We start from the raw sequence: 15,032 nt of genomic DNA on the forward strand, positions 1-15,032 counted from the left end.
AAAGGCAAACTGAAAAAAAACCACCCAAACAACAAAACAACAGCGCCCTTTTTTTCTGCTGCAGCATGCCCAGAGTACCTTAATGGACTGAAACATTTAAATTCCTGGTTGGTATTTTGTATTAGATCTTACTATTACTGACAACAGTTCCTTGAGCCACAAGGCCAGGGATCCGTTCTGCCAAATGCAGGGTGCAGAACTAAAAGCTACGGGATGGGGACGGTGAAGAACAAAGTGTGGGGGCAAAGGCTGGGCTTTGGTGGGGCAAGGGCAGGGGCAGCACGTCTGCTCCCCAGCCACCCCCAGCCGCGTTTTGCCTCCTGAAGGCGATCGCATCCTTTGCATCCCAGGACGGGCTTCCCATTTCCTCCAAGATGCAGCCTCAGCAACACCACTGTGCTTCTCCCCTCACTTCTTTGCTGCAGCTGCCTCCAGAAACAGGGCTGCCTGAGTACTGGCTTCAGCATCTCCCCTCATGACAGGTGAATGAGATGATCAAGGTGAGACTGATGCCTCAGACTGATCTCAATATTGCTACTATGGACGTAAATTTCATCTGCATATAGTGTCAAAACAATTTGTTGTAATAAGAAGAGGAACAGCCTGCACCAGCCTAGCATGCAGATGGGTTGAAACTACTGGGAGCTCTGCAGTTCTTTGGCAGCACAAGAACACAAGAGTGATTTGCATCTCTGCAACTCCATTTCGCCATCATGGTCTGAGATACGAGTCCAGTGCATGAACACTGTTCCAAAGCCATAATTAAAATCAGATTTTGGGGATAATCATCATAAATTGCTTATTATTACTGGAATCTGTAGATACTAAAAAAGTCCCCCGACTACCCGCCTGAACGAGGCTGCCAGAGGAAGCCCCCTCTTTCTAACTTTTTCCAGGTCAGCAAGAAGTTATTAAGGCTTCCGAAGCCAATTCCAAGCTCAAACAAGAGCTGCAGACTGAGGTTTTTGCATTTTTCCAGCAGCGACGAGAGGTGACACAAACCAAAGCAGAATTTGTTTCTCTTCAATTCTTTCTGCAGCCAGGAAAGCTTGTTTCATGAGCAGAGGATGTCCACAGAAATCTCCAGTACAAGCCATCACCCTCCGCAGCTGCTGATTTAGTTTTGCTCATGTCTTGGCATCTTCTTGGCTCCTTTGGCCAGACAACACCAAGAGTTGCCAAAAGCCAGTCCCGGGGTGGGAGCTGAGCTTGGATCACCACGACTGTCAGGCGGTACTGAGCTATGGCTCGGCCACCTCCCGCAGCTGGAGGAGCACCAGCAGGGGATTTTCTTTTTCTTTTTAAAGGATCAGCACCCTAAAACTGCTGAGCCCTCCTTGGAAACTTTGAGATCCAGCAGGAAAACTGAGGAAGGCCATTGGGCCCGGCAGCTGCCCTGGCAATCCCATACAGCGTGGAAGGGCAGCGAGGAGCTGAGGATGTTACACACTGCAACAACATATGACTGTATGAAGCCTTCCTGCTCCTAGGACTTAGGTAATGGGGAAGAAAGACCATCTCCTTCCAGCACACATCTGGACTGTGTTTGCATAATTCCCAGCTCTGCTTCCCCAGATGGACAGACGCCTGAAACCGGCAGCGGGGTTGTCTTCTGGCACAAGTGCCGCAGTCAGCTGACAGCAAAAAATGAGCCAGAAAGCTGTAAAAGGCACATTTTGCCCTGAATAGCAACGGTAGCTTCCCTGAAACGATTTTGATGGGAGGCTAAAAAAAACACTCCGACAGCTTCTAAGCTCAAAGTAAGGAACAGATCATTCAAACCCAATCAGTAATCATGGCAGACAACTGAATGATGGCAATCTACCAACAGTGAAATTGAATTTTAACTTTCCACACAAATCCTTTCAGGCTGCATATTTATATATTTAGTAATAAAAACCATATTCATGACCATTGTCAGCTGTAAAAGTTATATAGTAATAACAACAATGCTAATGGAAACTGAAACTGGAACAACATTGTCTGGATCAGTAGCTTCATCACTGATGATTTTTCTAAAATTATTCTAATTTTTTGCAAAAGATATTAAACCCCAGAAGAGCCCTCCAGATAGACTGGGCTGCAGCGATAGAAAAAACATTCACACTCTGGGCTGAGATTTTAAGTCAGAGTGGTTACACGGGGATGCAGGATGGCCCCTAGTCAGCACAGCCTTGAGACAGCACATCTTTTTTACATACAGCGCTTATAGCATGACTAGCAAAATGTTTTTATATTCAACTACAGCTTTCAATTACAGATTTGATTAGTTTCAAGGAATAGTATTTCTTTCCAACTAAAAGGAAAAATAGCTTTAGCCCTGGCGGAATGCATGTGTTGCCAGACCCCTTTCTTCTTTCATACAGATCCGACTCGGCATCAGGCAGCTTTACTGCACACAAGCAACTCTCCCTCGTGGTATCATCTTCCCCAGGTACATTGTGGCTGAACACCATGAAAGACCCCCAAGCCTGCTGATTAAGGGTATCTTGCAAAGTACCAAAATGACATTAAACTGAACAATATCTATCACAGAGCTAAACTGGAACTTTCTTAAGAGAAAAGTGTAGAGAAAGCTGTTAATACACATCCATTTATTCTCTCAGTCATGCAAGAGAGTCCATGGCTCATGACAAGGGCTGGAGGATGATTGATTTTAAAACTAAAATACGAAACTTTTAATTGGGAAGTCAATTTTTCCCCATTAGCTCCAAGCACCAGAATATGGGCTTGTCTGTCATTTATTACCAAAGACTGACAAGATGTCCTTTGGGAGGCAGAAACAAGTGGGAACCTCGTAAGTCTTTTTTTTTTTTTTTTGTGGTTTCCTTAACGAATTACTGAATGTTGTCTTCACAGGTACAGAGGAGAATCTTCATTCTGCCGGTGTTCAGGCTCCGGTCTGAGCTGTGAGCAAACTGTGGCCTGGTGTCCCATCCCAGAGGATGTGCTCTGATGGCAAATCAGGTTCTGCAAGCACTACAAGAACTGGATATCAAATTCCCTTTACCTGGGTACAGCACTACCCCAGATTTTAAGATAACATAGCAGACTTGTTGTAACTCTGCCTGCTGATTTGTTTTTGTTGGTTTTGTATTTGTTTTTGTAACCAGATTTTTGTAATTCAGTTTCTGGTAATAACTCTGACAAAGATGTTGATAACCTGAAATTGGGCTGTACTTTTCCCCCAAATGTAACAATAAAATACGGGAAAATAATGGGAAAAATATATATATGAAAAGTTCTAAAAGTGCTTTGTAACACAAAATCTGAGCTGGCAAGGAATGATGTCTCAAGGGGAGGTAGGAAACTTGCAGAGTGCTCCCAAGGAGCTGGGCTAGCGGGCAGCATTTAGGCACTCTGAGATGAGGAGCTCAGCCTGCCCTTACAGCACTGCCTCTCCTGATGAAGTTTACAGCCCTGAATTTCCAATGCACCTCTTTAAAATGCAAATCCCTTTGAAAGGAGCTGCCCCTTCTGGAGGCACTAGGACATGTCCTTTGTCCCGGGGTCAGGCCAGGCCCATCAGCACCAAGCTGGTGGTGTTCTGAGGGCATCAGGACCGAGAGCGGGGCAACCAGGCAGGATTCAACCCTGAGCGATCCCTAAGGAAGGGATCCCCAAGGAAAGCAACAAAGCAAGAACTTGGCATCCACAGGGCTCAGTGCTGGGTAAACTCATAGAGCTGGCTGGATGCTGTCAGGGAGCTGCTTTCTGGAGTTCTGGCACTAAATTGCCGACCACGCTCTGGCTTTGCTATCCAATATACTCGTTCAGAAGTCTACTTAGTGTAAATAAATACAAACTAGGATAAAATATCCCGTGTCTGTGTCAATTCATTTCTCTCCCAATGAAGAAACAACCCATGCATGGAGCCCAAGCCTCCCTGTCAGGGCTGTGCATCGCTATTGTTTAAAGGAGTAATTGACACTGTATTTTAACCAAATTGGAGGCAATTAGCTTCCCTCGCTCCTCAAGAATCTGAGCTGCAGATGTTCTGTCTCCCTTGCCAGAGCCAGGGACTTTAAAACTATCATAAACAAACAGGGCTAATTTAAAAGAATCATTTCATCTTGAAAGGGACACATCTCTCTTTTTTACACTTGCATAAATCAAAATTGGCTCAATTGATTTTGCTGGAAGTTTCCACAACGATGCTACGTTTATGCTGAGATGAGGTAAAAGAGATTTCAACTCAATTGCAAAAAGAGAAACTGGAGTCCCACGCCTGGTATGGAGCTTTTTCCTAAGCACATCCTGCTCTCACTTTACCACCGTAGCTCCATGCCAATGATGCCAGGATCTGTTTTTTTGCTGCTCACAGATTCAAGTGTCTGCAGGAGGACTTGGACCAAGGCAAACACAGCCTGGGATGAGACAGCCTAGGAAACCTGGGGACGCTTGCAGTTTGTTAACACCATGTTAGCTAATGTTCAATGTTTGCTAACAGTCAAAGTGAAATAAAACTTTTTATGCTGCCTGTTGTTACTAAGCAGAAACTTCAACTGGGCCCCATCATTTCACTTGAGGTAAAAAAAAAAATTAAAAACGAAGAGGACCCGTACTTACAAAATGTTTATGCTCCCATTACATTCGCTATACACACCAGAATGCTAATCATAACAACCCTGAGCAACCCTGCCGAGCGTTAGTGCGCTCCTTGTTGTATGTCTTTGTTAGGTAGGAGTGAAAGGGTGACTAATAATATTCACAGCTTCCCCGCAGTCATGAAAATGTAAATATTTTTTTAAAGTGCTTACAAGACAAACCTACAGTAAATTTGAAAAATGTGCCCCATAATATTTAAACTAAATCCTCCTCTTTAACCTAACAAACCTAACCTTACAACATGGCAGTTAAGTGATCCATTCATTTTATTTCAAAATCTCAATTCTCTCTTCATTTAAGAACCGGAGGCCAGCTGACAAACAGAACGGATAATATGTTCTCTCCAGAAACATTTTTCTGTGATTTAGAGTGATTAAACCTAACACATGCTTCTGCTGAGCCTTCAGCCAACACTCGGAAAGCAGCAAGTAAAGAAGTCTCAGGCCAGTTCTCAATCTCATTAAGACAGGGAAAACTGAAGTTTTAGAGGATTTATCAAACTAGTGTTCAAAAAAAAATGTGAAAAGTTAGCCCAGCCATTCTTGATTGCGAAGTACAGGATCACAGACTCTAAATACATTCCTGGGAGCAATGAAAGTGAAGGAAATAAGTTATTCACTGCATCCAGAGACAGAAGGAGAAGAAGCAACGGTCTGCAGCACAACGAGGACCCCGGCTGTAGACACCATTATTTGGAAGAGCACCTGAGCAGATGAGCCTGTCCAAGTGCAAGGTAGGTGAGATCCTGCCTGTCTGTCTGCAGTTCCCTCTCCAACACTGTGAGCACATATTCAATGTTCATCGATCATTTTAAGACACTACAGCACGCTCTAAAGTACTTGCCGTGTATCACCTGAGACACGAGCACTACACTTCCTGGTGGCCGCTGCTACCATGGAGAACTTCTTCTAAGTCAGTAATTCCTTCATTCAAAAACAAAGCCTGTTTACCCTTCCAAGCTACCCTTTCGTTGCTAGTTATAATCTAGGTATGGTTATACTCTGACAACTGCCAGAAGTTGTCACTGACAACTGCTGAAGTTGTCACCGTCCCACTTTTAACCTATACCAGTTAGGATGAACAGCTCTCAGTTCTGCTAGGATCAACAGTACCGAGAACGTAAAAGACAGTAACACAAAATACCTTTGTGGTCCCTCATAAAAGACACAGGTACTTCACTGTGAGAGTACTGCAACCAGGGCTTCCATCGCTGTTTGCCAGGAGCCCAGGAAAAGGACCACAAGCCGACCCTCCAAGAATGCAGGGGCACTGGGCACGAATTACGGACGGGCAGCGTGACTCAGTTCCAGGACTGGCCGCCAAGAACCAAACCCTCGGATCCTTCCTTTCTCCTCTTTCCTACAGCAAAATTGAACACGTAATGCTTTTGGGAAAATGAATTAAAACCAGAATCTCATCTCTAAAAGCCAACTGACCCAAGAGCAGGGCAGCCCACAGACACCATCTCGGCGATGAGCGCTGCCACGCCTGGCATGCAGCAGGCACCATGGCAAAGCTGCTGCTTTCCCATACTAGAGGAGGATGAGGACGGTTGTGTTTTGGGATTCCTGCTTTATTATTTTGGTGTGTTGTCTACTACAGCTAGCATCTGGAGTTATATTTTACAAATATTCAGAAGAATAAACAAAAAAACCTCATATACCCTCAAAGTGCACGAATATAACAGAATATTGTCACACGCCGGCAGCAATATGAGTCACTGTGGCTCACGCTCCTTCACAGCATGATTTATAATATAATATTCCTGTGATTCTAGGACCCTAGCAGAAAAAATCAAACAAAACATATCAAAGAGGCTCCCTGGACATCTTAACCTCAGGAATGCTGCTTTTCTAGACAGAAAGACTAAAGAGCAAGCACCCATGTTAGCACGAAGCTAATTAAAGTATAAGAAAAACCTTTCTTATATCTGCCTTGCCAAGTTGATAGCATGTAAATTATAACTTGCATAAGACATGATAAACTCTGTCCTTCACAGAAAGAAATGCACTTCTAACATGACTTTCTGTAAACAGATCTCAGGGCATAGCAGCTTCTAATCAGAGGCAGCTCCGTAATGGACTTGTTGAGCAGTGACATTTCCTACAACACTTGGCACACGGTGAATAATGACGCTGTTGTGGTTAAACCAGATAAGGTTCAATACTAATACAGGGAACAAAGTGGGGGATTTTGACTGCATTAAGCCAAAATTTACAAACATGAACCTGAAATGTTTGACAGCCACGAGGCGAAAACTGTGCGGGACTTGGAGATAGGATCCTGGGTTTGAAACTACATTTTGGCTTGCTTGTGCAACATAAGAGAAAAAACTCTCTTTAACATCACCTTTAAAGAAAACTACTCACCACAAGTCAGTTAAAGGAATAAAAATCAAGGGCTAAAGCCAACGTCCAAAAGGCCCATCCACAGCAGGCACAACACTGAAGGATTAGTACACAATGGTTCGGCTGCCTCCAGCTAACGGGGCTCTACCCCCCGGCGAGGAGCTGACATGAGAGGATAAGACAACTCCATTAGGAGCCCGTATCACTTCTCTGCAGTGTTCCCCACGAGCAGATGGAGCAGCTATTTAGCCAAATGCACCGTGACTCCTGGTTTATACATGAGCATCTGGGATGTTTCCTAACGTGAGGCAATGCACAATGTACGCCGATTTATCAACTGTCCCATGTGCAATTAAGGATTCTGATAAATAATTTGGCGGTAAAGGCCCCTCAGCTGAACTGAAAAGCAGCAAGGCGTGAGGGGTCAAGTGTTTCCGCAGGATTTATATCCACCAAACAGAGCTGCCTACAAAGGAATGTCTCCATTGAGCGGCTGCAGAATTGCGGAGGGGCAGGAGGAGTCTGCTGAAGGCGCGAGCGATGCCTCCGCTTCAACTGAAATGAATCTGAATGTAATGTTAGTTCTTAGAACAGCCCTTTTTAGTGCCTTAAGAAACAAAATATAGATGTAGTTAGAGCTATGTAATTTTCTGCTAATACACATTTTGATCTAAGGATAATGTGCAGTATCACCACTTTGCTGTGAATTCTACAAAAAGACCCTAATACCTTAGAACCATTTAATCAGCATCCTATGCAGGCAGTGAATAGATAATTGAAATATAAGTACTGTCATCCATATCCCCTTTGGGAAAGTGACACAATAAGCATTATATCATTCCATTAGTCCATCCTTTGATGTGGGTTTTATTCTCATTAAACTATGTTTTAGCCTCAAGGTTTCTCCCCCCACTTCTCCATGACGTGGCCATGCCAGAAAAAAAAACACACACACAACCTTGCTGCTCAAAACACGGCAACTACATTTTTACAAGTACTTGTACATGTCAAAAATATAAAGCTGCCTTTCTAATTTCTTGTTTACCAAATACAGTCAATGACAGCTTCTAGAAAACAGGGTGAAAAAAAAAAAGGCAGCCAGGAGGGTGGTGGTGGGGCTGGAATGCATTTACTTGTTTTCAAATAATAAAGGTTGAATACAAGCAGGATAAAAAATGCTTGAAAAGGCTGCTCTGGTGGTGTCTGCTTTGAATTGTGCCCTGTTTAAACAAGAGGAAAGCCTCCCACTGAAAAAAGAAACATTTTTATCATTCAGAAAGATCTCAGGGCAGCCCCTTTAAAATGAGGTATTTTCTAAACAAAATATTGGAATGTTTCCCTGCAGGGAACTAGCATCTGATCTCTTAAAAATGATTATTCTTGAACTGTAGATTTATGGAGTTTTTGTTTTATTTGTTTTAACTTAAATACAATGAAACCTGTCTGAAATGACCACCCAAGGGAGCAGACCAATCAGCTAAGTAGAGGCTGATCTTTAAATGGAACCAAAGTTGTACTGAAACCCTTGGGGAGATTTTAAACTGCTGGCTTAAAACCCAGGGCTGGCTAAATGCTTAATGCGGGTCTCAGCCCTAAGCCGAGGACATGGATTTCCTCTCACTTACATCAGTGTAACTCCACCAACTTCAGGAGAAACATTCCTGATTTACATTAGTGTTAGCAAGCAAAGAATCAAGCTAATTACGTTGAGTTATCAACAGTGATTACAGGAGATTTTTTCTTTTTTAATGCACGTGCACTTCCTCAGCACAGCAGCAGCAGGTCTGCTATAAGCAACTGAGTAGAAAACTCCACTTTACACTGCCAGAAGTCTCAATCTGAGTCTCAATGAATTTTTGAGTAAATAAGGGAAGTCTGACATGCTGCAATTTCCTATCAGAGAGTGAATCTTCAAGTTACGTACTTGCAGCTGGGACTACAGCTCATCAACACAAGCCATCAGTCAGAAATATTCCTGCCTTCGGAGCTCTTTTTGGGCTGATTCTTCAAGAGTTTGTCTTAGAGTTTAAACTGACCAAAGTCAACACTGCACTCAGAAATGTCAACAAGTAGGAAAAGTATTAACGTCTCCATTAATTACGGCAATAATTAAGAGTGGCCATAAGAACCAGGAAGCTCATACACAACACCGAGGAGGTTAATGGGATTCCAGGAAAAAAGGTATTTACCAAACAAAATGAAGACTTATTTCTTTTGAAGCGTCCAAGGCATTATCTGTGTTGTGCCAAGTGAGCAGACTTAAAACTTCTTAATTGCACACGGAAAAGGAGAGCGAAAATATTTTGCATAAGGAGAGCACCGTTAAATTCCACAGCGTGTTAGTCACATCTTGAAGGTTTTTCAGATGAGACTGGATAAAACCTGGAGTAACCAAGTGTGACCTCCCAGCTGACCCTGCTGGGAGCAGGAGATGGGACCACAGCTCTGTGCGGTCCCCTCCAGCCCGAGCCACCCTCCGATGCTGCCCGCTACGACCAAGGGCTGTAGGACTGGGTCCCCAGAAATCACTGCGAGCTGCAAAACACCGCAGGGGCAGGACTGAAGGGGGTCTACACGGTCGTGAATTAGTCAGCTATTTAGAGCATGCTGTTTGATGACTGATGCGGCAATTTCCCACTTTCTGTTTTTCTGTTTTTAAGACGAAAACTGTTTTGTACAACTATTAAGTTTTTATGAGTGCTTAGCACAGCAGATCCAGCAGCACTGTAAGTTCATAAAACCAGACGCTTTTTAACAAGTGGGTATGCGGCTCCACGTGGAAGGGCAATCAAAACTGCCACTTGTACAACATAATGGAGCAAGACACTTGTCACACGAGAGGCTAAGCTCACTCAGCTACTGCAGCTAATACTGGAGATTTATTTAAATTAATCTCCAGGAAAATTAAATCCATTACTTTAAGAAGCGAGGGAATAAATCATACCCAACAGGAAACTAGGAAAAGCTACTGCCATTTCAGTCAAATCTCGGGAAGCATGAGCACACCAAATTTTTTCTCGTCAATGACATAAAAACAACTCATAGCAGGAAAAATAATATCAGCTGTTGTTGTAATGCAAAACACAAATAGCCTTGATGAGTTTAACACTGCAACCGAAGTATGAAGAACATCTTAAGCTGTTTGTATTTCCAAACAAGACTCGAGGGGTCAGAGGAGGGAGGAGGACGTGTGGGCAGGCTGGAATGATGGATGGTGTTTAGTGGCATGCTGTGTTTGGGTCTACTCTTGTTATTTTTGCAACAGGATGTCTCTGATTACTCTCTGAAGAGAGAATAAGGATGGTTACGTCTCATTGCTCAAAAGGGAATTTTTTCAGAGCCTTACAAATTAAATAGGACGTCGGGAAGCAAGCAGTCAATGAACCATCAGGTGCTGTTTGTCACAAATCTAGCAAGAGCATCAGAAGGTTCCCTGGGGGCATGAGCAGTGGGTTTGGGGCAGGCAAAAAGCTATACGTACTCTTTTCCTATGTACAGGAGACCCCAGCTCTGCAGAGTCCTTCGGTGTCATTGCCTGTATGGTTTGCCTGGCGTCAGAGCCAGACAATTTTACAGCAGGGGCATACTGAGCCTCTCGGTAACTCTTTCAGCCATGAAGTTGATGATACAACATGTGGAGGACGTCACAAAGGATGGAAAACAATTACTGTCCCAAATTGCATCCTGCCAGAGATCTTTGCAGAACCAGCTCCTGGCTCACAGGGCGCTGCTGCCTGGTGTGATGGTCGGGCTAAAGCTGCCTTGTGTAAATACCTTTTAAGAGTGAACAGACACTATGTGTCCTCACTTGAACCTCAGAGGCTCTGGTGACACAGACACCTCACAGCACAGCCCTGTTTCCTTGAAAGCTCCCCAGGCGCACTGATGCCAAAGCAAATTGCAGCGATTTGAACAAAAGGCTCAGTCATGGGGACCTCAAACCCTGTGAACATGAATGCAGGTAACATGAACACGCAAAAGCTTTGCCTAGACAGTTTTGGTTTGCTTTCTTAAAGCAAAGGCTTCAGACAGAAAGGACAGAAACATACAGGTTGTAAACAATTCCAGGGATGGGGCATCCACAGCACCTAAATGCCTCACCCTCTGAGTGAAGAATTTATTCCTTATATCTAATCTTAATCTCCCCTCTTTTAAATTGATAAATGGGGGATGGGGAGAAACTTTACAAGTCGGGTCAGTTACATGGACAGCTTTTCTTAAACCTAAATAACCTATCTAAACTTTGCTGAAGCTGCAAATGGAGGCCACAAAGAGAAACACATGAGAGTAATTTCCCTACTAGAGCCTAACATTTCTGATGAGCCAACCCCATAAATTGCCTTATTGGCAAGAAAGACGCGCGCTCACCCAGGGCCTGGATGACTCAGGGACACACAGGACCTCTCGCTGGGGTGTACCAGTGGGATTCTGGCCCAGGTCCCAAGCATCTAAGAACTGTCACCAACTGTGACATGAGTTGCTGCCATTGTGATGCAACAGCCTCTATGAAGGAGTCCCTGGTCTCTGCAGCTCCTTGGTGGGCAGAAGTTCGCGTCGAAGCCACCACTGAAAGCCCTTCCAAGGAGGTGCACTGTGAGTAACTCCCCTCTCTTCAGAAGGGGTCTCAAGCTCAACTGGACCATACAAAAACTGGTATCATGCTGCTACCCATACTGTCCTGACTTATGCAGACTAACTAGGGTGAATAAATCAAAGGGAAAGGAAGAATGGAAAATTAAGGAAATTATGTTATGTTTATGAGCAGTGACGAAGAAGGTGGATTGTAAAACGATGCACTGGGTATCACAGATGTTATAACACAACATAGTTTAAAAAGCACCCAACATCTCAGGATATGAAGCAGCTAAAGCGAAGAAAATGTCAAAACTCAACCGTCAGATACATTTTTTGGACAAGAACTCAGCATAGACCCCAAGCTCTCTGGATTCTTTCCCAGAGCTGCGATACCAGTTTACCTACAATTTATGCATCTCTGTCCAGTCTGTTTTTGACTTATTTTAGCATAAACAGTTAAGGGTTTTATTTAATCAGCCAGAACAAACGAGTTCAAAGAACACCAGGGAATATGTGGCAAAAAACAGCAAGGTTAGATCACTTGCACTGGATTATTCTCCTCTGGCACACCGCAGCAGAAATAACCCCAGTCATGGTCTGTGTGTTCAAAAGTCTACAGGGAATTAGGTCAGCATTATTCAAGGTAAGTGACACTTTAAAGAACTTTAAATTAGCTGTTGACAGTCAGGTAGATAGATTGATGAGTGATTACATGAAGTCCCCAACATTGCCATTTTGTGGTGAAAGCATATATGAAAAGGGGGAAAAGAGTAAGAAAATATGGTGAGATGGGTTTGCTGATCTGGGATGCAGTTGGTTCATTTAAGGACGCTGGGAACTTCTACAACTAATTGTTTCCTCTAAATCAAAAGCTGTCAGAAAGTTTCCTAGCAGAATCACTGCAAGCAGTGCAAGTCAACTATGTAAGAAAGAAAGAGGGAAAGAGGAAGAGAGCTTTCTTTATCATCTTTCTTCCTAGCTGGCTGGAAGGGAGCAAGCCAGTGCTTCTGTTGCTGAAGGTCCACGTACAAGGAGAGCAGAAGCGCAGAGCCCCTGAGCTGCACAACTCAGGCGGGCTTATTGCATGTACAACAGATGTCCTTACTGCAGTGGTCCCTAAAATACATTTTTAAATAAAATTAACTCAACTCAGGAATCTGTAATTAGCACCATCTTTGAGAACAAATCAGAACAAGTTTATTGAAGCGCTCTAACTATTTACAATGAGAGCAAATTTACCCTCAAGGTTCACTTTACTATTTTGTCTCAATTTTCTTGTAATTTCATCCATCACATTTTTTTCAGTCCTCCAAAGGTGATGGATAAAACACAGAAATAAATAGGACCAACTGTTCGCAGAAGCCTAAGGGAAAACAGAATTTTGTTATAAATAATCCTTGGCACAAATCATGGAAATGCAATACTAAAATTGTTTGTTGAATCATTTATGAATTGGGCCTTCAGTTTTAGTTTGCAAATAAGTTACAGTTTTTGTTGATGTTCTTTTTCACTGTGCTTTTTTAGCTGGAAAACGGCCTTTGAGAAACTGAACTGGTATATAATCCAGAAATCAGAGTGACTGATGGATTTTTTTAAGGGAATCCCTGTGCTAATACAGGACTCTTGTTGTATTTCAAGATAGATGATGAGAACCTAAAGGACGACCAACTTTTACAAAACTTTCTTAAGATGCCGCTATTTGGGGTTTTAATTTCAGCTTTATGCTAAACACATAGAAAAGGCAAAAACAACATGGTGCCTTACAAAACCACTAAAACAAAAAGATTTTCCACGTAGGTAATTTTTAGCAGCACCTCTATAGGACAGTTTCTAGAATCGTTCAGGAAATGATTTCCAAATACCTCTCCCAGGAGATTCAAATGAATGCATGTGATCCAACAGATAAATGGGAATGTTAAAAATAAGACACAATCTTGTGTTCGTTCCAAGATGGGGGATTTTGAAGATTTGTTGTTACAAACTAATGCAAACCTTGAAGGGAACATAATGGTGTGCTGCCACGCTGTGCATGTGGTCCTGTCACACGTACAGAAATCCACAAAGGCATGGAAATTTTGCTTTCTTGAGGATTTCGGTATTTTAGAGGACAGCTGATTACCCAAACTCCTCACATGAAAGTTATAAACATGAAAAAATATCAAAGAACAGAGAGATGCATTTCTTTCTTAGACTTTTGTCTGTAAATTGCTATTTTTCCTCATCTGAAGAAAGAGAGACGCTTGGAGACAGATAAAAGCAACGTAAGACCATTTCTCATTAGCTGGAGCAGGTGTGCTCAGCCTTACCTGATCTGTCCTCGCACCAGTGGTCTGTTTTTTGTCCTGTTCATATTCGAGTCAAACGGAACCTCAAAGAACTGTAAGAGAAAAAAAAAAGGAAGAACCGAAATGAAAGGATGCCGGAAATCATGCCATGCGTGGAATGTGCCGGCTGCATCTGCAGGTGCTTTCATCTCTAGTTTTGAAGGTTCAGAAATACAACTGAAATGGCAATCTCCTTTTACTGAACTTTGATAAGTCTGCATTAATACTTTTGGCATCCCCTTAGAAAGAAAATCACCCGGAGGACAAAAACAGTTTGCACAAGTCCCCAAAAGTTAATCATTTGAAGTAGAGCCCGATTCCAAGCTCTGTTCTTGACAGCTTTGACGCAGCTTTTATACACAACAATTATATATAGACATACATGCACATATACCTCTGCCCCCAGTTTTATATTAATACAAACAGCCCTTACAAATGTTGTGCTTCTGGTATTTTAAAGACAAATGCCATAAATTTTTTTCAAGATCTTCTAACTTCTGAGAACCTATAACCCACCCAAAAATCAATCAACTCTTGTAAAATGCTACTGAAACTGCGCTGAGCATCTAGTTCTAGCAGCAGGGAATGAACACACCATATGGTGTTATTTAATGTCACAACCCAATTTGACTTTAAACACTGCCTATGGGAAAATTCAGGCGGCACTATCATCACGCTACAAATTCCTGCAGGCTTTTGTACGAGCCGCTTTTTAAAGAATGTTACTGGAAAAGCTGAGTGCAGTTTTCCATGCAGCGAGCGTAAAGCTGTTTCACTCTACATGCACAAACCAATAGTAAAAATGAAAAAACAAAAACAAACAGAAAAAACCCAACCACCATAGTTAGAGATTCACCAAAACTTATTTAGAGGCAGAGTAATGTGTACTTATAGAAAGAATATCTTCTACTGACATTATGTCTGAGGTTTTGGGGTAGGATCTCAATTATAGCGAATACATAGGACAAGTAGCATAGCAAATCGTAATTTCAAATAATCAGACTGACAATACGTTGAGTAGTCGAACTGCAGACAGATTTAAGATGACTACATGATAAGATCTATTCTATTTCATCAAGCTGATGCATCCTTCTACACAATAGAAGACAAAATTAGCAAATATCCTCATTCTGACATATCCACATTGCTCGCACTTAATCGGGATGCACTCCCCAGT

At 42.7% G+C, this 15,032-nt stretch overlaps 1 protein-coding gene across 3 annotated transcripts in view; it reads right to left on the reverse strand.

The window, feature by feature from the left end:
* COX10 (cytochrome c oxidase assembly factor heme A:farnesyltransferase COX10) overlaps positions 1–15,032 on the reverse strand; it is a 149,431-nt gene that overhangs the window by 19,619 nt on the left and 114,780 nt on the right. For all 3 annotated transcript variants that reach the window (XM_084492617.1, XM_084492616.1, XM_084492615.1), the window contains one exon: positions 13,838–13,908. In XM_084492617.1, the coding sequence (XP_084348743.1) occupies positions 13,838–13,908 (71 nt within the window). The remainder of the gene's footprint in view (positions 1–13,837; positions 13,909–15,032) is intronic.

This window comes from Aythya ferina, assembly GCF_964211825.1.
Source record: "Aythya ferina genome assembly, chromosome: 18".
NCBI classification, from domain to species: Eukaryota; Metazoa; Chordata; class Aves; order Anseriformes; family Anatidae; genus Aythya; species Aythya ferina.